Below are 21,771 nucleotides of genomic sequence, written 5' to 3'. Positions count from 1 at the left end.
ACTTGCAAAGGAGCTAAAAGTAAAGATCGGGAGCGTTTAAATATCTATGAAATAGGATCTGTTAACAAAAAAACCACATTATTGTAGAATTAGTTAAAAGCGGACGAAAATATTTATTCGGACTATATATTTAAATCTGAACTGATTTCAATCATAATAGGCACACATAGTAAAAGTCATAAGAGAGAGATTGTGCAAAATGTTGAGGAAATCTATTGAGGAATATGCCGACAAAGGATTTAGTTAAATTTAAAATCTGGTAATACATGTCCCCCTTCATGTCTTAATCCGAACCGATTTAATGGCAGCCATATGTACAATTCTTTTGCGAGAATCGATTTACAAATGACCACATTATTGCACTATTTGACCAAATCGGTCGAACATACCTTCAATCAAATAGATTTACGTACATTTGGTTTATTCAACACAAAACCAGTTAAAAATACTCACGATCTAAAATTTCTTAGTAAATACGAAAATTAATAATTATCAAATGGAGGCCACCATAGCGCAGAGGTTAGCTTGTCCACCCATGACACCAGAAGCCTGGGTTCAAATCGAGGATAGAACATCAGAAAAAATTTTCAGCGTTGGTTATCCCTTCCTAATGCTGGCGACATTTGTGAGGCACTATGCAAAAGTAAATAAGCTATTTCGTACATTTTGGTACCAAAATGTATGATTTCTTTAAAATTACTTGTCCGTCCGTCTGTCTGTTGAAATCACGCTACAGTCTTTAAAAATAGAGATATTGAGCCGAAACTTTTCACAGATTCTTTTTTGTCCATAAGTCGAAGTTGACATAGCCCCATATAGACCGATCCGCCGATTTAGGGTCTTACGCCCATAAAAGCCACATTTATTATCAGATTTTGCTGAAAATTGGGACAGTGAGTTGTGTTAGGCCCTTCGACATCTTGACATAGCCACCATATAGACCGATCCGCCGATTTAGGGTCTTATGCCCATAAAAGCCACATTTATTATCAGATTTTGCTGAAAATTGGGACAGTGAGTTGTGTTAGGCCCTTCGACATCCTTCGTCAATTTGGCCCAGATCGGTTCAGATTTGGATATAGCTGCCATATAGACCGATCCTCCGATTTAGGGTCTTAGGCCCATAAAATCCAAATTTAGTGTCCGATTTTGCTGAAATTCGGGACAGTAAGTAGTGTTAAGCCCTTCGACATTCTTCATCAATTTGGCTCAGATCGGTTCAGATTTAGATATAGCTGCCATGTAGACCGATACGCCGATTTAGTGTCTTAGTCTCATAAAAGCCACATTTATTATCAGATTTTGCTGAAATTTGGGACAGTAAGTTGTGTTAAGCCCTTCGACATCCTTCGTCAATTTCTCCCAGATCGGTCCAGATTTGGATATAGCTGTCATATCCTCCGATCCTCCGATTTAGGGTCTTAGGCCTATAAAATCGAAATTTATTGTCCGATTTTGCGGAAATTCGGGACAGTGAGTAGTGTTGAGCCTTTCGATATCTTTCGTCAATTTGGCACTGATCGATTCAGATTTCTATATAGCTGCCATATAGACCGATTTCTCGGGGCCAACCGAGACCGATTTCTCGATTTAAGGTTTTGGGGCCATAAAAGGCGCATTTATTGTCAGATATCGCCGAAATTTGGGACAGTGAGTAAAGTTAAGCCCCTGGACATACTTCTGCAATATGGCACAGATCAGTAGAGATTTGGATATAGCTGCCATATAGACCGATCTCTCGGTTTGATTTCATGAGCCCTTACAAGTCGCAATTTTTGACCAATTTGGCTGAAATTTTGCATGTAGTGTTCTGTTATGACTTCCAAACACTATGCCTATTACGGTCTGAGTCGGTCAATTACCTGATATAGGTATGCAAGGTATTTAAGATTTGAAAACGGATCTGATATCCAATTGTCGGACCAAGTGATTGGGGGACCTCCCCAACCCCCAAAACACCCAAAAAGCGGACAATTTTACGACCATAGCAATATGGGGCTCAAATGAAAGGTCTTTGGAAGTAAAGAACGAATCCGTTATTAATATTCGGGAAAAGTGTCTATGGGGCCACCCCACCCATATAACACCGCCCAAATAGGAAGTATTTGCTGAAGCATTGCAATTGCTCAAAAAAGAGTTATTTTTTTAGAATAGAACACGAATCTGACATAGCCAAGTCACTGAGTGGCCGCCTCATCCCCCAAAACATCCCCAAGCCTGGTTCAGCTAGTATAGAATAAAAATATGCCCTTCAGCTAAATTTATTTTGTATAAATTTTTAGCAGAATCCATGGTGGTTGGTTCCCAAGATTCGGCCCGGCCCAACTTAGCACGCTTTTACTTGTTTTAACTAGTTTCATTCGTCTGATTTACACCAATCCAAATTTCAATAGCTTAACTCTTTTCTAACTCGATCTAGAATTTTTCTAAAACAGGTCGATTTGTAGGTATTTTTCTACCCATTCGTCGGTCAATCTACTCATATTCGTCCATCCGTTCAACAATTAGCCGAAATCACGATAGGTCAGTATTCGAACAATTTGAAAGCCCGTACTCAGAAACGTAGTACGAAACAATTTTTAACTATTTTTGAATTGATTGGTATTATAAACTTCGATCCGTATGGACCAAATTACCCATTTACAACGGACCACGACCTACATCAATAAGAAGTATTTATTATTTTTTTTTTAAATTATTTTCATGCAGATAGCCTCATTTGTTTGAACGCTATTGTTATTGATGTGTTGTCTTTGAAGAAACCTTCAATAATTTTTTTACAAAAATATCATTGAAAATTAAAAAAATTCAATAATTTTTTTTTAAATTTTGTCCTAAAAAAAATTTATCAAAATTTTGCCTTAAAGAAAAATTAAATTAGATTCCATTATAATTTTGATTTAAAATTTTGTCTTTAACACATGTCAATAAAATGCTCTCTTTAGAAAAAATCTCATTGAAATTATGTCTTTGCAAATTTAGTATTTTCTCGACTCCGACTCCAGGCAAAATTGTCGGACTGCGCAGCACTGGTGTAAACACACTTTTATAATATCACATTTTTCCCATTTTCTTTTACTAACATGTTCTTTTAATTACTTTATGAAAATCTATGGCAAGTTATCATCTGCAATGTTCTCGTTATGCCCTTGAGACTAAAATTCCAAAACTTTATCATTGCTCTCATTCTTTGTGTAAGTAAATATTAAATCTGTGGAAAAAAGCAAAACTGTCTTCAAAAAGTGACATTTTCAAGGCCATTAATTATTAAGTATTTAATGGAATATTTTATACGTTAGGTTAGGTTAAGTTAGGTTTAAGTGGCAGTCTGCCATCAGAATCACTCAGACGTTTTCGTTCTTTGTGATACCACAGGAACAGAAGAATGAAGATGTCTTCTAGTTCCTACCGTTGAACCATCCAGATCGCTTAAAAAGCCCAATAACTTGCGAATGTTCACATCCGCTAAATCAGACAGGTTCTCAAAGAAATGAGAACCTAAAGTGGAACTCCTTCTGACTGCTATTGCGGGACACACACACAGAAGGTGTTCTATAGTCTCCTCCTCTTCGATGTCCTCACAGCTTCTGCAAAAGTCGTTGGTGGCAACCTTCAGTCTGTCAGCAAGTTTTCCGATTAGACAGTGACCTGTCATGACGGACACAATGACTAAGACATCTGTTCTAGCCAATGACAGCACATCAGTAGACCACTCCAAGTCTAGATTAGGCTACATAGTTTTGGAAAGCCCCTCTTTGTGACCATCTATCATTCGTTGACCTTCGGGCCTGGTCCTGAAAACTTACCTCACATGTCGCTAGAGGCATACCCACAGATTCCAGTATCCCTGGAATGTGTAGGGTAGCTCCTAGTCTCGCAAGCTCATCCGTTTTACAATTCCCTGGGATATCTCTGTGGCCCGGCACACTGAACGGGTGAATTTTGAACTGTTCAGCCATCTCGTTGAAAGATCTGCCACAGTTGAGGGCGGTTTTTGTGTTCAGAAATACGTTCTCTAGGGATTTATTGGCTGCCTGGCTGTCTCAGAAGATATTTATGCAAATCGTCGTAATGACATTCCACCACTTCCTTAATTGCAAGGATCTCTGCTTGATACACACTGCACTGGTCGGGTAACCTCCTCGATATGACCAGTTCTAGATCTTTAGAGTACACCCCAAAGTCCACCTGGTCGTTTAGTTTGGATCCATTCGTATAGAAGTCTATGTAACTTCTGTTACCAGGAATATCGTAGTTCCAATCGGTTCTATCAGGAATAGTGATACAGTAATTTTTATCATAAAGCGACTCAGGTAGGGTGTAATCCATACTGCCTGAAACATCGTACATTGTATCAAAGATAATACAGTGTCCGTAGCCGCCACATGACCAATGAGAAAGCTCCCTTAACCTCACGGCAGTGGTCGCTGCAATTTGGGTAGCCACAATGTCCGGAGACATCAGCATTAAATTCAGTGCATCAGATGGTGTCGTCCTCAATGTGGCTGTAATGCACAAACAAGCCATCCTTTGGATCCGATTAAGTATTGAGCAGTAGATGGATTTTTGAAGCGCCGTCCACCAGACAACAACACCATATAGCGTAATAGATCTGACAACTGCAATATATACCCAAGCATGACACGCTGCTCAAATCCCCAACTTTTGCCAATGGCTTTCTTGCAGGTGTATAGGGTAAGAGTGGCCTTTCTTGCCCTTTCCAAAATGTTGGGTTTGAAGGCCAATTTCCTGTCCAGCAAAACACTTTGCGCTTTCTGTAAATGGAACATTCTTTCCACCCAAGGAGACAGGTTCCACTGTAGGCAACTTGTATATTCTGCTGAAAAGAAATACTTCTGTCTTGCACGGATTTATACCTAGACCACTTTCGGTAGCCCACTTTGCTGTTGTTATTGCTATATCTCTTAGAGTGCTGGGAAACTTTCCCCTAATCGCAATTGCCACGCCATCAGCATACGCGATCACTTTTACGCCTTTTTTCTTCCATAGACAATAATATATTGTTAATGGCTATATTCCAACGTAGAGGAAACAGTACACCTCCTTGATGTGTTTCTCTGCCGACCCATCTTTTTAGATCCATAGATCCCAAGCCTGCAGTAATGCATCTTTTAGTAAGTAAGTTATTAATAAACTTTCTTACGGTAGAGTTGATGCCTGGGAACACCAATTCCTTCATGATTGACGTCGATTTTATATAAATGTCAAGAAATGCTACCATTGTACATTACTTGACAGCGATAGAACCCTCTATGTAGCCGACTAGGTCGTTGAGGGCTGTTTCAGTGGATTTGCCTTTACAATATGCATGCTGCTGCCGCGACAGGCGATCTCCAGGGTTCTTTACCCTAAGATATGTTTCTATCAACCTCTCAGAGTCTTCAGCATAAAGGATGACAGAAAATCTTTCGCCTTCATGTGGTAGGGTTTTCCTGCTTACGGAATGAAAATGACCTTCGTGTCCCTCCATCTCACAGGTATATATGACATTCTGATACAAGCAGAGTATATCTCCCTAAGCCAGGGAACCAGTCTATCAGATACAACTTTAATTCAACCGGTGATACATCATCAGGGCGTGGCGACTTAAAGTGGTCGAAACTTCTTATCGCCCAAACGATTTTCGGCTCGGACACAATTTCCCTAATGGCCTCCGACGAATGCATATCAGTGACAACCTCTTCTGGCGCCACGTTGTCCGTTGGAGAATTTCCCGGGAAATGTGTATCAGCGATGGTTCTGGTCTAGTCCTCACTAGACACTGTCCATACATTCTATTCTCTGACTTCTGAATATACCCCACCGTAATAGGTCTCGAGAACAGAATCTTCCTTAGCCTAGAGGCCTCAGATGAATCCTCCACGGAACTGCAGAATTCTACCCAGGATTTATTCGGAGTCTTTCTATATTTTATATGTTACAAAGCAATCAAAGCCGTTTTTCCCCGCCTAGTGCTAGTGATACTAGTGAGGTAATAACCTTAGGTAATCAGCCGCAGAAACTATTCTAGTTAGTGGTTTCGCGCCGTTCTGCGGCAAGGCATTCGAAATGGGCATTAAAAAGGAGCTCACTTCGTCGTCTATAACCTTCTCAGTTTTCCCGTCACAAACAGTCTTAGAGTGTAAGGATAGCACAATCCTTCTCTGAGGACGGTACGCCATATTTGGGTGCCGGGCCATAGCTGAGCAGGAGGATAAAGAAAGTAAAGAATTTAGCGGTGAAGACTTACCGGTCGACACACTCCAAGTTAAGGGCGTAGGCGAAGAACGCACACATGTAACACTGTGGAACAGCGAAACGGTCGGTAGGACGACGAAAATCCTTTGGGGAGATCTGGATCTTAAGAAGACGAGGCTATTAATGAAAGGTAGTAAGAAATAGGTCAGTTAGGTTTTAGTATCATAACGGGACACATACAACTACGAGCTTACTTATGCAAAATAAGTCGAAAACATGTATATGAAATGCAGGGATTATGATGAGACGCACAGTGGGAGAAAATCGAATAAAAAGCTGGTAAAAAATATGCCATTTGAAAACGGATAGAGACAACTCTTTGAATTTTGAAATGGTTAAAGCTCAAGTGTTATGAAGATCATGCGCAAGGTTGTCCGAGCGCCTTTTGGCAGGCCCATAGAGTTCATAGATCACCTCGCTATTTCGAAAATTTGTAGGGGCTGCCAAGCCTTCGTCTATGGTCCGACTAAGGGGCGTGATATAGGTACAATTAGGGATTTTGTTAGCAGCACAGATTGCCTGACTTAAATTTTCTCTTTCGAGATTACTTTTTCATATTTGGAGCGAACAACAAGCCGACTACTGGCTTTGGTGTATGTCCATAGTGACAAGGGGTGGTGGCCATCATAGCTCATAGGTTACCATGTCCGGCTATGGCCTGAACGCCTGAGTTCGATTCTTGGCTAGAACATCTCACAGCGGTGTGAGATACTTTGCCATGTAAAATCTTCTCCCCAAAGAGGTGTCGCACCACGACTCGCCGTTCGGACTCGGCGATAAAAAGAAGGTCCCTATTCATTGAGCTTGAAGTTTAATCAGACAGCACTGACTGATATGTGAGAAATGTTTATGGGCAAATTTGCATTTCAGTCGTTATCTAGCATGCAAAACATCACATTTATGTAAAATTTCTTAATAATTATGGGGAACTAACAATTTGAATGATGTTGACATGTTGGGGCTTTGGATGAAAATCCATTTTCCACAGGATATGAAGGGACTCACTGAGACACCGGAACTTTTTATTATTAATGACGTTGATTGAAGGTTTATAATTACGGAATTTATGGTGAAGGAATCCTTGAGGAGCTTCAAACCATTTAAGTCATTCGGTCCTGATGGAATATTTCCGGCATTACTAAATTTTGGCCAAAATTTTCACAGAGTGCCTAGGACTTCCATATACTCCGAAACCCTGGCAGGAGGCAAGGGTGGTGGGTTTATACCCAAGCCGTGCAAGGCAAGTTATGCGACACCAAAGGCCTACTGACCCATAAGCCTTTCTACTCAAAACAATGGAACGTATTGTGGACACCATGATAAAGAGTATGACATCCAGCGAACTGCTCAAATACAAACAGAATGCTTACGTCAAGGGAAGGTCGGTGGAGACTGCCCTGCACGAGGATGGGCGTAAAATAGAAGAATCCTTCGATGCCAAAACGTACAAAATGGCTGTATGCATTGGCATTGAGGGGGCTTTTAACAATGTGCGAACCGACACACTGATCCAATCCTTAGACTAATAGCGGGTGGATCCGATTCTTAGAGACTGGATAAACCATATGCTAAAGAACAGGTGGATAAATTGTGTGCCCCATGGCATAAATATAAGGGAGAAGGTGGCACAAGGCACGCCACAGGGCGGCATTTTATCGCCACTCCTATGGGCGACCACCATAAATGGGCTATTTCGGATGCTAACTGAGGACGGATTTGAAACCGTCTGCTATGCAGACGATGTTATAATACTTCTAAGGGGTTAGGATCCGAACGAGCTATGCACAAAGGCCGAAAGGGTCTTGCATATGGCATATGACTGAGCTAGACCCAGAGGTCTCAATGTTAACCCAGAGACGACTGAAATATGCCTGTTCACGAGGAAGACGAAGGTGGACCAATTTAACGCACCACGTTTCCTCAATAAGACGATTTCGATATCTGACAAGGTCAAAGACTTAGGTGTGATCTTGGACAGGAAACTGAATTGGAAGTGTCACATTCAGGAGCGTACTGAAAAGGCTCACAGATGTCGGGCACTATGTAGGCAGGCCGTAGGCTTGAAATGGGGCCTGAATCCGAGGATAGTCCACTGGCTCTACAGGAGCCTGATTAGACTAATACTTACTTAGTGTGATTAGACCAATACTTACTTACGCCTCTGTAGTTTGGTGGACTGCTATGGAGAAAAAGTGCAACATAAGGACCATACAACAGGTTTAGAGAACATGTTGTCTTGGCATAGGCGGAGCAATGAGGACCACGCCCACTAGGGCACTGGAGACTATTCTAAATATCCGACCCATTGGCATACATATTAAGTGTGAGGCAGCCACTGCGGCTATGAGATTTAAGGCGATGGGAGAATGGATTGAGGGTGGGAGCAGCTCATACCATCGCGGATAATCGAGGCGACGATAGGAAACCTAGAAGGAAGGGAAGAGGTTTCCCATGAGATACCTGAGATGAACCTTTAAGTCGAGTGCGAGGCCCTGCTGCCAGAGGCACAGTCTTGGATTGACGGAACCCTACTATTGCCATCTGAAGATCATGTTACACGGATGGATTATAGCTATAGGACCAAGTGGGCCTGGGAGTTTACATTGAGGACCTAGGAACTGAGATCTATTTTAGACTGCCTGACCATAATACGGTCCTGCAGGCGGAGATCCGGGCGATCACGGAATGCGTGACATGGTGTGCTGCTAACGCGAGGACGTCGAGTGTGAACATCTTTACCGACAGTAAAATTGCCATAAGGGCTATAACAACCAGGACGGTAAGGTCACGAATAGTCTTGCAGTGTAAGACGGAGATTAACCTATTCTCTGAGGATGACAAAATGCGCATCGTTTGGGTGCCGGGCCATAACGGAGTAAGGGTAAATGAAAGGGCAGACGATTTGGCGGTGAAGGCCAGAGGACTGCCGTCAATAAACTTGGTTAACCCGAAGCCTTTCGGGTCGACGAAGTCCGAGTTAAAAGAGAGGGCAACGATTGCGCATGCAACATATTGGAACAGTGAAACGGTGGGTAGGACGGCGAAAATCCTATGGGGGGATCCAGATCGTGAGAAGACGAGGCTATTACTGAAAGGAAGCAAAAAGGAGGTCAGTATAGCTATTGGTATCATAACGGGATACATAGTACTACGAGCTCACTTATGTAAAATGGGTGCGACAAGTGATAGCATGTGTAGGGTATGCGGGGAAGATGATGAGACGTTGGAGTATTTCCTTTGTCATTGCGCGGCTTTCGCGTCTAACAGATACCGGCACTTAGTGGTATTGAAACCAATAAAGGTTTTTGTAAGAAGCACGGAATTTCTAGCCTAAAATTTTCTTTTTAGAGGTTACTTTATAGTTTTAAGAGCGCACAACAAGCCGATTACTGGCTTAGGTGTATGTCCATAGTGGCATGGCGCGGATTAATATCTGCACTCCTTTTCATCCCTACCTTTCAATTTGAATGATTATTATTTATTTTCTAGTCCACAGCTTTTATGTCTTTTGAGCATTATATATACCTCATAGGTGTGTTTATGGTTTTTATGGTATAGATATTATCGATACCATGAACACCAGCAGGGGTCTCTTCTTGGACCCAGTATCGAATACAAAATTGGTTTTCCCTAAATAAGTTTCACTATTTCATTGTTCAAACTAGCCACCTAAGTAACGTTTCCAATTGGAGTGCATGTGATCAAATCCAACCTGTTGTGTGGCAATTTCCTTTCAGTAATCAAAAACAATTAAAAGCGTGCTAAGTTCGGCCGGGTCGAATCTTGGGAACCCACCACCGTAGATTCTGTTAGGGCATAATTTTATTCTACATACCAAACTTTTTTCAAACCATGAACCGATCAAGGATGGCCGAGAGACCGGTTTACATGTGAGCTACATCAGGTTATAGACTGATTTGGACCGTCTTTGGCGCAGTTGTTAAAAGTCGCAATAGAACACCGCATGCAAAATTTGTGGCAAATCGGAAAAAAATGCGGCTTGTAAGGGTTCAAGAAGTCAAATCGGTAGACTTGTTTATATGAGGGCTATATCAGGTAATTGACCGATTTAGACCGTACTAGGCATAGTGTTTGGAAGTCATAACAGAACACTACATGCAAAATTTCAGCCAAATCGGACAAAAATTGCGGCTTGCAAGGGCTCAAGAAGTCAAATCGGGGGATTGGTTTATGAAGGAACTATTGGGTTGCCCAAAAAGTAATTGCGGATTTTTCATATAGTCGGCGTTGACAAATTTTTCAACGGCTTGTGACTCTGTAATTTCTTTCTTTCTTCTGTCAATTATCAGCTGTTACTTTTAGCTTGCTTTAGAAAAAAAGTGTAAAAAAAGTATATTTGATTAAAGATCATTATAAGTTTTATTAAAAATGCATTTACTTTCTTTTAAAAAATCCGCAATTACTTTTTGGGCAACCCAATAGATTATAGGAACTAGATTATAGATATAGACTATAGAACTATATTTGGACCGTACTTGACACAGTTTTTGGAGGTTATAATAGAACACTACATGCACAATTTCAGCCAATCTAGGAGCACAGGAAATCAAGTCGCGAGATCGGTTTTTTAGAAGCTATATCTAAATCTGGACCAATATGGCCCATTTGTAATCCTCAAAGACCTTCATTGATATTAAGTATCTGTGCAAAATTTCAAAAGGCTAGCTTTACGCGTTCGACCTCTATCGTGAGGCCGGACGGGCGGACATGGCTAGATCGACTCAGGACGTCGAGACGATCTAGAATATATATACTTTATGGGGTCTTAGTAGAATATTTCGAGATGTTACAAACGGAATGACTAGATTAGTATACCCCCATCCTATGGTGGTGGGTATAAAAATGCTTCATTTCTTGTGATGTTCATTCCCTTGGCCAAATTAGCTTGACTATTTCCCCTTTGGGAAAAAAATTATTACGTAAATAATACATTTATTGACCAGCCATACCAGGCACACAAAGTTAATAGAAAAAAATAATAAATAGAAAAACTTAAAAAAAAAATGTTAACAAAAAACTGTCCGACAATCGTGATTGAAATTGTTAAGAAAGGTTAAATATTGAATATTGTCCAATATTGTACACTCTTTTTGTGTGCATTGACATTTGCATTTGCTTTCCTAACTAAACAAATAATTTTTAATTAGTTTAAGCTTTTTATTTTTCCATCTTTTATTTGATTGTTTTTATATAAACTTTCGCTCTAATAAAATAACATGAATGGGCAACTTGACAGTTGCCGAGCACATTAGAAATTGCAAATAAATTTTTCTCATTAATTATATTGAAAATGTTTTTCTAATATGTATTCCAGAAATTGCTAAACTATGATTTAATTAACGATTATAGATCTACAGCTTATTTATAAAAGCAATCATGTTGTGGCTCGAAAGTGAGATGCATAATAAGAATTTTTAATTTATTATGTTCGCCGGTTAGGGTTCGTCATTGATTGATTCTATTTTGCATTAAATTTCAAAATTTTGCTGAGAAGCTATGAACTGGGGGCCGGTAGACGGGAGGCCCAAGGAATAACGCGATAGTGACAACCCACCGAAACGTCCACTAATGTTGTTTCAATATCCTCCATCATAAGATAAGGGTATACTAACACCGCCATTCCGTTTGTAACACATCGAAATATTGGTCTAAGGCCCCATGAAGCATATATATTCTTGTTCGCCATTACATTTTAAGTTGATCTAATCATGCCCGTCTATCTCTCAGTCTGTGGAAAGCACGCTTACTTTCGAAGGAAAAACGCTAGGTACTTGAAATGTTGCACAAATATTTCGTATTAGTGTAGGTCGGTTGGGATTGTAAATGACCCATGTCGGTCCATGTTTTGATATAGGTGTCATAAAAACCGATCATGGATGTTGACTTCTTGAGCCGCTAGAGGGCGTAATTCTTATCCACTTTGGCTGCATGATTTTGCATGAGGTGTCTTTTTTATAACTTCCAACGACTGTGTCAAATATGTTAAAAATTGGTGCATAACTTTATATAGCTGCCATAATAAACCGATCTCCCAATTTGACTTTCTAAGCCTCTTGAGGAAACAATAATTATGGGGCACAAAAACTACGGTCCATATCGGTACGGTCTACATCTTGATATAGCTCATACATATTTGAAAAAGTAATTCAAAGAACTTGACAAATGCGTTCCATGGTGCAGGGTATATAGGATTCGACCCGGACAAACTAAGCCCGCTTTTACTTGTTAATACTAAAAAAAATACGAAAAGCTTGGGCGAACGTTTTTGGACAAATTTTATCCAGATCTACAAACTTCTGCGAGTTTGTCTTACTAAGTACTTTCGTTTTTGGGTAACTATAAATTCCATGTGATCAATATCTATATTCAAAGAACATACTTTCACATTATTTACATCCCAAACTAACCAACTGACTCACTTTCATACCGACCGTTACTCGAAATATTAAAATTATGAGAACAGATGCAGTTTTTAATTTTCGTCATTTAACAAGGAAAAATGGATAATCAACAAGTAAAAGTGTGCTAAGTTCGGCCGGGCCGAATCTTATATACCCTCCACCATGTATCGCATTTGTCGAGTTCTTTTCCCGGCATCTCTTCTTAGGCAAAAAAAGGATACAAGAAAAGATTTGCTCTGCTATTAGAGCGATGTCAAGGTATAGTCCGGTTTGGACCACAATTAAATTATATATTGGAGACCTGTGTAAAATGTCAGCCAAATCGAATAAGAATTGCGCCCTTTGGGGGCTCAAGAAGTAAAATAGAGAGATCGATTTTTATGGGAGCTGTATCAGGCTATAGACCGATTCAGACCATTATAAATACATATGTTGATGGTCATGAGAGGATCCGTCGTACAAAATTTCAGGCAAATCGGATAATAATTGCGACCACTAGAGGCTCAAGGCTGCTATATCAGGCAATGAACCGATTTGAACCTTATTCGACACAGTTGTTGAAAGTAAAAATAAAATACGTCTTGCAAAATTTCAGCCAAATCGGATAGGAATTGCGCCCTCTAGAAGCTCAAGAAGTTAAGTTCCCAGATCTGTTTATATGACAGCTATATCAGGTTATGAACCGAATTGAACCATACGTGGCACAGTTTTTGGATATCATAACAAAATACTACGTGGAAAATTTCATTCAAATCGGATAAGAATTGCGCACTCTAGAGGCTCAAGAAGTCAAGACCCAAGATCGGTTTATATGGCAGCTATATCAAAACATGGACCGATATGGCCCATTTACAATACCAACCGACCTACACTAATAGGAAGTATTTGTGCAAAATTTCAAGCGGCTAGCTTTACTACTTCGGAAGTTAGCGTGCTTTCGACAGACAGACGGACGGACTTGGCTAGATCGACATAAAATGTCGCGACGATCAAGAATATATATACTTTATGGGGTCTCACACGAATATTTCGAGTAGTTACAAACAGAATGACGAAATTAGTACAACCCCCATCCTATGGTGGAGGGTATAAAAATGATTGAATTTGAACCCTTATATACAAAAAACTACTTGACATATTGAAACCAAGCAGAAACAACAGGACCTCAGTCACTTTTGAGGACGTAACCGTGACTGACCCGAAGAGGTGCGCCAGGTTGTTCAACCGTCAATTTATTGTGCATCCCGAAAGTGACAGGGCTAAGAGGAGAGCTATTCGTCGTATCCGTGGTCTCCGAGCCGAAGAACAGCCATCACAATTTACCGTGGACGAAGTTACGAATGTCATTCGTGGCGCCAAGGCGTTGGGCCCCGACGGAAACTCTACACTGATGCTTAAGAATATGGATCAACCTGGAGTTGAGTATCTTACAACTGTTCTCAAACTGTCTTTAAACACTCTTTTAGTACCCCATGTCTGGAAGCTGGGCAAAGTGATTCCGCTAATGAAGCCTGGTTAGAACCCGAGTAAGGGGGACTCGTACAAACCGATCTCCCTTCTCTCACCAGTAGCCAAGACGCTTGAGGGGCTACACCTTCCGATCTTCGTTGGTGAATTTCCAATCGCCGAGCATTGGCATGGATGTCGAAGACTACATAGCACAACAACTGCTCTGCACGCCATTTCAATAAGCGCAGGCCATGACATAGGACGGTCCTCGTGGCGCTTGACCTATCAAAGATATTTTGCACGGTCAGCCACGGATCGCCAAGAAATCGAGAAATCCGGCCAGAAATCGAGACACAGTAGAGTGAAAGTGGGAGATCCCCAAGGCAGGGCAATGTTTAACCTCTAACTATCCTCCATTCCAGCCCCTTCAGACGGCATAGAGATCGTATCATATGCTGATGATAGTACGATCATGGCATCAGGCCTCCCACCTCTATGAACTTGCCTCTTTTTTATACCCTCCACTATAGGATAGGGGTTACTAATTTCGTCATTCGAAATATTCCTCTGAGACCTCATGAAGTATATATAATCTTGATCGTCATGTAATTTTAAGTCGATCTAGCCATGTCCGTCCGTCCGTCTGTCTGTCGAAAGCACGCTAACTTCGAAGGAGTAAAGCTAGGCGCTTGTAGTCTTATATAAATACTTCTTATCAGTGTAGGTCGGTTGGGATTGTAAATGGGCCATATAGGTCCATGTTTTGACATAGCTGCCGTATAAACCGATTTTGGATCTTGATTTCTTGAGTCACTAGAGGGCGAAATTCTAATCCGATTTGAATGAAATTTTGCATGAGGTGTTTTGTTATGACTTCCAACAACTGTACCAATTATGGCTCAAATCGGTCCTGATATAGCTGCCATATAAACCAATCTGGGGCCTTAACTTCTTCAGCTTCTATAGGGCGCAATTCTTATCCGATTTGGCTAAAATTTCGCTTGACGTGTTTTATTATGATTTCCATCAACTGTGCTAAGTACGATTCAAATCGGTCCATAACCTGCTATAGCTACCATATAAACCGATCTTAAATATTGACTTCTTGAGCCACTAAAGAGCACAATTTTTATCCGATTTGGCTAAAATTTTGCATGACGTGTTTTGTTATGACTTCCAACAACTGTGCCAAATATGGTTTCAATTGGTTCATAACCTGATATAGCTGCCATATAAACCGATCTGGGATCTTGACTTCTTGAGCAGGGTTATCCGTATCAATTATGGTCTGAATCGGTTTATAGCCTGATACAGCTCCCATATAAACCGGTCTCCCCATTTTACTTCTTGAACCCCTTAAGGGCGCAATTTTTATTGGAATTGACCGAAATTTTACACATCGACTTCTACTATGTTCTCCAACAGTGCAATTATGGTCCGAATCGAACGATAATTTGATATTATACCTCCAATATGATATCAATTCTTTCCTTTTATCATATGTTTGCCTAAAAAGAGATACCGGGTTAAGAACTCGACAAATGCGATCCATAGTGGAGGGTATATAAGATTCAGCCCGGCCGAACTTAGCACGCTTTTACTTGTTTAAGTTATTATTTTTTTCTAAATTTCGTGAGGATCTGTTAATGCTACGATATTGCAGTATAAGTCCAATCGGACCAACATTATGGGAGCTTATACTAAATCTGAACTTAATTTTTACAATTCGCTTCTAGCCCTAAAAGACAGAGGGACATACCTCTATCCAGAGTTAATCAATATACCTATCATTGGGCTATCTCTTTTACTTCTGGATGTTACAAAGAAATTCACAAAATAACAATACGTTGGACCACTGTGGTGGTGAAGGGTATATAAATCATGCAAACTGAACTAATAACGCTGAGGAACTGTTTCTGGATCATGGTCTTTGGTGTAAGAAATTTCAGGTTAGGGTGATCAAATACTGTCAGAAGGGCAAAGCCAAAAAAGCAATTCGATTTTTTAGGCCAAACATTTGTAAGGTTTTTTAATATAACCTTGATCAAATACGAGTTAATAAGAACAAATAAAAGCGTGCTAGGTTCGGCCGGGCCCGGACCCACCACCATGGATTCTGCTAAAATATGGGAGCTGTATCTGGTTATTGACCGATTTGGACCGTACTTGGCGCAGTTGTTGACAGTCAGTCACAGAACACTATATGCAAAATTTTAGCCAAATCGGACAAAAATCGCGGCTTGTAAGGGCTCAAAAAGTCAAATCGGGAGATCGGTTTATATGGGAGATGTATCATGTTCTTGACCGATTTGGACCGTACTTGGCACGGTTGTTGAGAGTCATAACAGAACACTATGTGCTCAAGAAATCAAATCTGGAGATCGGTTTTTATGGGAGCAATATTGGGTTCTTGACCGATTTTGGCCTTACTTAGCACAGTTGTTAAAAGTCATAACAGAACACTATGTGCAATATTTCAGCCAAATGGGACAAAAATTGCGGCTTCCAGGGGCAGAAGAAGTCAAATCGGGAGATCGGTTTATATGAAAGCTATATCCAAATCAGAACCGATATGGCCCATTTGCAATCCCTAATGACCTACTTCAATATTTAGTATCTGTGCAAACCGCTATTGTTCGACCGATATCGTGATTTCGACAGACGGACGGACATGGCTAGATCGACTCTGAATGGCAAGACGATCAAGAATATTTAAACTTTATGGGGTCCTAGATCAATATTTCGAGGTGTTACAAACAGAATGACTAGATTAGTGTACCCCCATCCCATGGTGGTGGTTATAAAAAACAGGTACCGCGCTGTTCTTATCCCACAGTTTTTTTCCCAACTATTATAATTTGACCTTCAATGAAAGATTTTTGTATTTAATAAAAAGACGCATAATTAAGAATCAATTGTATTTTAATTAACAATGCTTTTTATTTCAGGTGACGCTGGGTGCCCTACCTCTCGCTGTCGAGGACATCAATAAACATTCGAAATCACTGGGTGGCATAAGTTTCTCCTTCAAAGCATACGATATAGGAGGCCAAAAGTCAAGTGATCATCGTGTTCAACCAATAAGGTGAGATAACTTGAAGATTGTCAAATGGACTATGGTTGACAATGGTTTTATTTGAAGCGGGCCTGACACTAAGGTGTAACGGGCTTTACGAAGCTTCTTTTACCTTCAATCACAAAGTACATATTTTTTGATTTAAGATTTTTTTCGTAAATACCATGTATTTCAACTTTAAACACATCCTTTTGTTATATACATATATTATCGGACTATATCTTGATTTACCGTGGCACAGATATGTCCACATTATATAAAATGGCATATAAGATTTTACCTTAAAAATATTAACTAATTATAATACTGTGAACCGAATTAAAAAAGATTAGCAAAAATAGACATTTGGCAGAACAACTTTTTCGTACAAAAATGTGTTTTTGAATGGGGTATATACCACGGCAGCTATACGGAGACAGATATCCATACATACCGTGTAAAACGTGTATTTTTATACCCTACACCATAGGATATACAAATTTCGTCATTCCGTTTGCACACATCAAAACATTGATCTGAGACCCAACAAAGTATATACGTTCTTGATCGTCTTAACATCTTAAGTCGAAATAGACCGGACGTACTGTCTGTCAAAAGCACGCTAACTTTCGGAGGAATAAAAATCGGTTAATAACCTGATATAGCTTCCATATAAACCGACCTCTGATCGTGATTTCTTGAGCTGCTAGAGGACGCAAATGCGATCCTTAGTGAAGGGTACACTCACAAAAATGCTTATCGCAAATAGGAGTTAATTACATAATACTCGTTAGTCCATGGTATTTTTCCGCGATTAGTTAAAAATTCCTAAAGAGTGAGAAAATAAACGTTGAACGAATAAAACTAACTACTCATGATTATACATTACTTACTTACTTTAATTGGCTATGACAGAATATTTGTTCCACTAGCCGAACGTAGAATATCGTTCCAAGCGCCTCGATCTTATGCGCTCATTCTCTGACACCAAGTTTCGAGGTGTCTCCCACCACTTGATCTTTCCATCGGGCTTTTGGTGTTCCCGGTTTTGCGTGTTTGCCTTCAAAAGAATTCTTTGCGGGAGCTTCTTCATCCATTCTGACAACATGTCCTAGCCAACGCAGCCGATGTATTTTGATACCTGTAACTATGCTATCATCTATCGTCGACATACAGCTCGTGGTTCATACGTCGCCTATATTCTCCATTAAAGCAAACTGGTCCATATATTTTACGAAGAATCTTTCTCTCAAATACTCGAAGCACTGCCACATCTGCTTTAACAAGTACCCATGCTTCAGAACCATATAACAGCACGGGTAATATCAGTGTCTTGTATTGTGTAAGCTTCGTCTGAGAGGTGGCCTTGTTTCTAAACTGCATACTTAGTCCAAAGTAGCAACTGTTTGCCAGTATTATTCTTCGCTTTATCTCAAAACTGGTGTCATTCGTTTCGGCTGTGGCGGTGACGAGGAAGATAAAGTTACTGACTATCTCAAAGTTGTGGTTCCCAACTTTCTCCATTTTCTTTATCTGCTCGGTTGTACAAGGCGTTTTGGGAATTGAAACCATCCATTTCGTCTTATCTCAATTTACTGCCAGACCCATTTTCACTGACTCTCTTTCGATTCTTTCAAAGGCTGCAGTTACTACTTCCGGTGACCGACCTATGATGTCGATGTCGTCGACATAGTCGAGTAGCATGTGTTCTCTTGTGATTAGTGTGCCATATCTATTCACCTCTGCATCTCGTATAATCTTCTCCAACAGGATATTAAAGAGATCATACGATAGGCTGTCTCCTTGTCTTACACCTCGTTTGTTGTGAATGGTTCGGAGAGTTTCTTTCCTTTTCTTACTGAGGAACGCGTATCAGCAAGCGTCATCCTGCAGAGACATATAAATTTTGCAGGGATACCAAACTCAGACATGTCTTGACATACCTTTGAACGTAAAGGAGTATCGAAGGCGGCTTTATAGTCAACAAAGAGATGGTAGGTGTTGATTTGTCCTTCTCGGGTCTTTTCCAGGATTTGGCGCAGTGTGAATATCTGGTCTAGGGTGGATTTAGCAATTCTAAAGCCGCATTGAAAGGCCCAATTATCTCATTGACTTTAGGTTTTAATCTTTCACACAGTACGCTCGAGAGTATCTTGTATGCGATGGGGAGGAGACTTATTCCTCTGTAGTTGGCACATTCCGTCTTGTCTCCTTTCTTGTGTACGGAACATAGTAGGCTGAGGTTAAAATCATCGGGTATGCGTTCTTCTAGCCAGATTGCGCAGATAAGCTGATGCATACGCCTTATCAGCGTGTCGCCTCCGGTCTTAAATAGTTCAGCGGGCAACCCGTCGGCTCCTGCTGCCTTGTTGTTCTTTAGTCGGGTCACTATTACTTGGACTTCATTCTGACTAGGAGGTAAACATTCTAAACCATCATCAAGGATTGGTTCTGCGGTATCCTCTTCGCCGCCAACATCGGACACTAGCAGTTGGGTAAAATGTTCTTTCCATACCCTCAGCATGTTGTCTGTGTCAGTTACCAGATTTCCTTCTTTGTCTCTGCAGGAGGATGTGCCTGCACCAAAGCTACCGGTATTATGTTTAATTCTTTGGTAGAATTTCCGAACTTCATTCTGACTCCTGTACATCTCAATTCGCTCACACTCACGTCTTTCCATTTCCTTTTTCTTTCTGCGGAATATACGTTTCTCCTCTCTCCTTTTCTATATGCCGCTTTCTTGGCTTCAGTAGCATCTCTATACTATTGGTCGTACCATGGGTTTCGTGGAGGAGGCTTCCGGTACCCAAGTACGGATTTCGCGGCATTTTCCATGGAGTGGCCAATAGTTTGCCACTGCGCCATTATATCATCGGGATAAGGAGTGCTTTCATCAAGCAGTTGGGTCGGTCGAGTGGAGTATGCCGCTGCCATTTGTTGTGTTTGCAGCTTTTCAATGTCCAGCTTCCTTGCTGTGTCAGATCCTACTTTCCTCGCCATGCTCAAACGGGTGCGAACCTTTGCTGCAACAAGGTAATGATCCGAATCTATATTCACTCCACGGATCGATCGTACATCTAACACGCTGGATGAATGCCTTCCATCTATCACAACGTGATCAATTTGGTTCCTCGTGTTTTGATCGGGTGACAGTCATGTGGCTTTGCGAATATTTTTATGTTGAAATCTGGTGCTACTAACTACCATGTTTCTTGTCGCGGCGAAATTCAACTGTTGGACCAAAAATGTCTTTCTTCCCTATTTTCGCATTAAAATCTACCAGAACGATTTTAATATCATTGGCGGGGCAGAGGTCATATTCTCTCTCTAGGCGCTGGTAGAAAATATCCTTGGTCAGCTCGTCTATGGGGCCTATCCATATAGACCGATCCGCCGATTTAGGGTCTTAGGTCCATAAAAGCCACATTTATTATCCAATTTTGCAGAAATTTGGGACAGTGAGTTGTGTTAGGCCCTTCAACATTCTTCTTTAATTTGGCCCAGATCGGTCCAGTATTGAATGTAGATGCCATATAGACCGATCCCTGATTTAATGTTTTGGGGCCATAAAATTCGCATTTATTGTCCGATGTCGCTACAATTTGAGACAGTGAGTTTAGTTAGGCCTTTCGACATATTTCTGCAATTTGGCCTACATCGATCAAGATTTGAATATAGCTGCCATATAGACCGATCTCTCGATTTAAGGTTTTTGGCCCATAAAAGGCGCATTTATTGTCTGATGTCGCCGAAATTTCGGACAATGAGTTGTGTTAGGCCCTTCGATATTATTTTTCAATTTGACCTTGATCGATCAAGATTTGCATATAGCTGCCATATAGACCGGTCCGCAGATTTAAGGTTTTGGGGCCATAAAAAGCGCATTTATTGTCCGATTTTGCCGAAATTTGGGACAGTGAGTTTTGTTAGGCTCTTCGACATTTTTCTGAAAGTTAGCTCAAATCGATCCAGGTTTGGATATAGCTGCCATATAGACCGATATATCGATTTAAAGTCTTGGCCCCATATAAGAAGCATTTATAATCCGATTTTACAGAAATTTGTCACAGTGACTTATGTTAGGCTTCTCGACATCCATGTCGTATATGGTTCAGATCGTTTTATTTTTATATATAGCTAATAAAAAGATAACAATTTTGTTATAGACAATTAAACAATGAAACAATTGAAAGATAAAAGCTTTGTGTAAATTTTAGAAAAAATTGGTTCAGATTTAGGTTAAGCTCCAAAAATGTATACAAATCTTCCCATTTACACTCATAAAGGCGTACTTACTAAAATGGTCAACCAATTTGCACGAAATTTAGTATGATAATGCAACCAAGACTATGTTAAAATTTATCAAAATCTGTTTGGATTTGGAAAGAAATTTTCTCTTTTTTAGCATAGGGCTGTCGATTATATATATTTATGTTGTTTTGTAGCCTAAGGACTTTAGCATTTTAACAAAAATGTTCTTGGAAATAAAATATGACCACAATGTCATTCAAGTATAATTTCAAAGAATAGTTCTTCTAAAAGTGGTAAAATCTTTAAGGACTTTTAATTGAAAATTCTCTTTCTATT

At 40.3% G+C, this 21,771-nt stretch overlaps 1 protein-coding gene across 1 annotated transcript in view; it reads left to right on the top strand.

Annotated features, from left to right (window-relative positions):
* The window catches only part of LOC106088699 (guanylate cyclase 32E), a 186,606-nt gene that overhangs the window by 51,709 nt on the left and 113,126 nt on the right, over window positions 1-21,771 (top strand). The window contains exon 2 of the mRNA XM_059364804.1: window positions 17,078-17,214. Within this exon, the coding sequence (XP_059220787.1) occupies window positions 17,078-17,214 (137 nt within the window). The remainder of the gene's footprint in view (window positions 1-17,077; window positions 17,215-21,771) is intronic.

This window comes from Stomoxys calcitrans, chromosome 3 (genome assembly GCF_963082655.1).
Source record: "Stomoxys calcitrans chromosome 3, idStoCalc2.1, whole genome shotgun sequence".
In the NCBI taxonomy this organism is placed as follows: Eukaryota; Metazoa; Arthropoda; class Insecta; order Diptera; family Muscidae; genus Stomoxys; species Stomoxys calcitrans.
The sequence above is the reverse complement of the archived record's forward strand: the minus strand, read 5'-3'. Positions and strand labels throughout refer to the sequence as shown.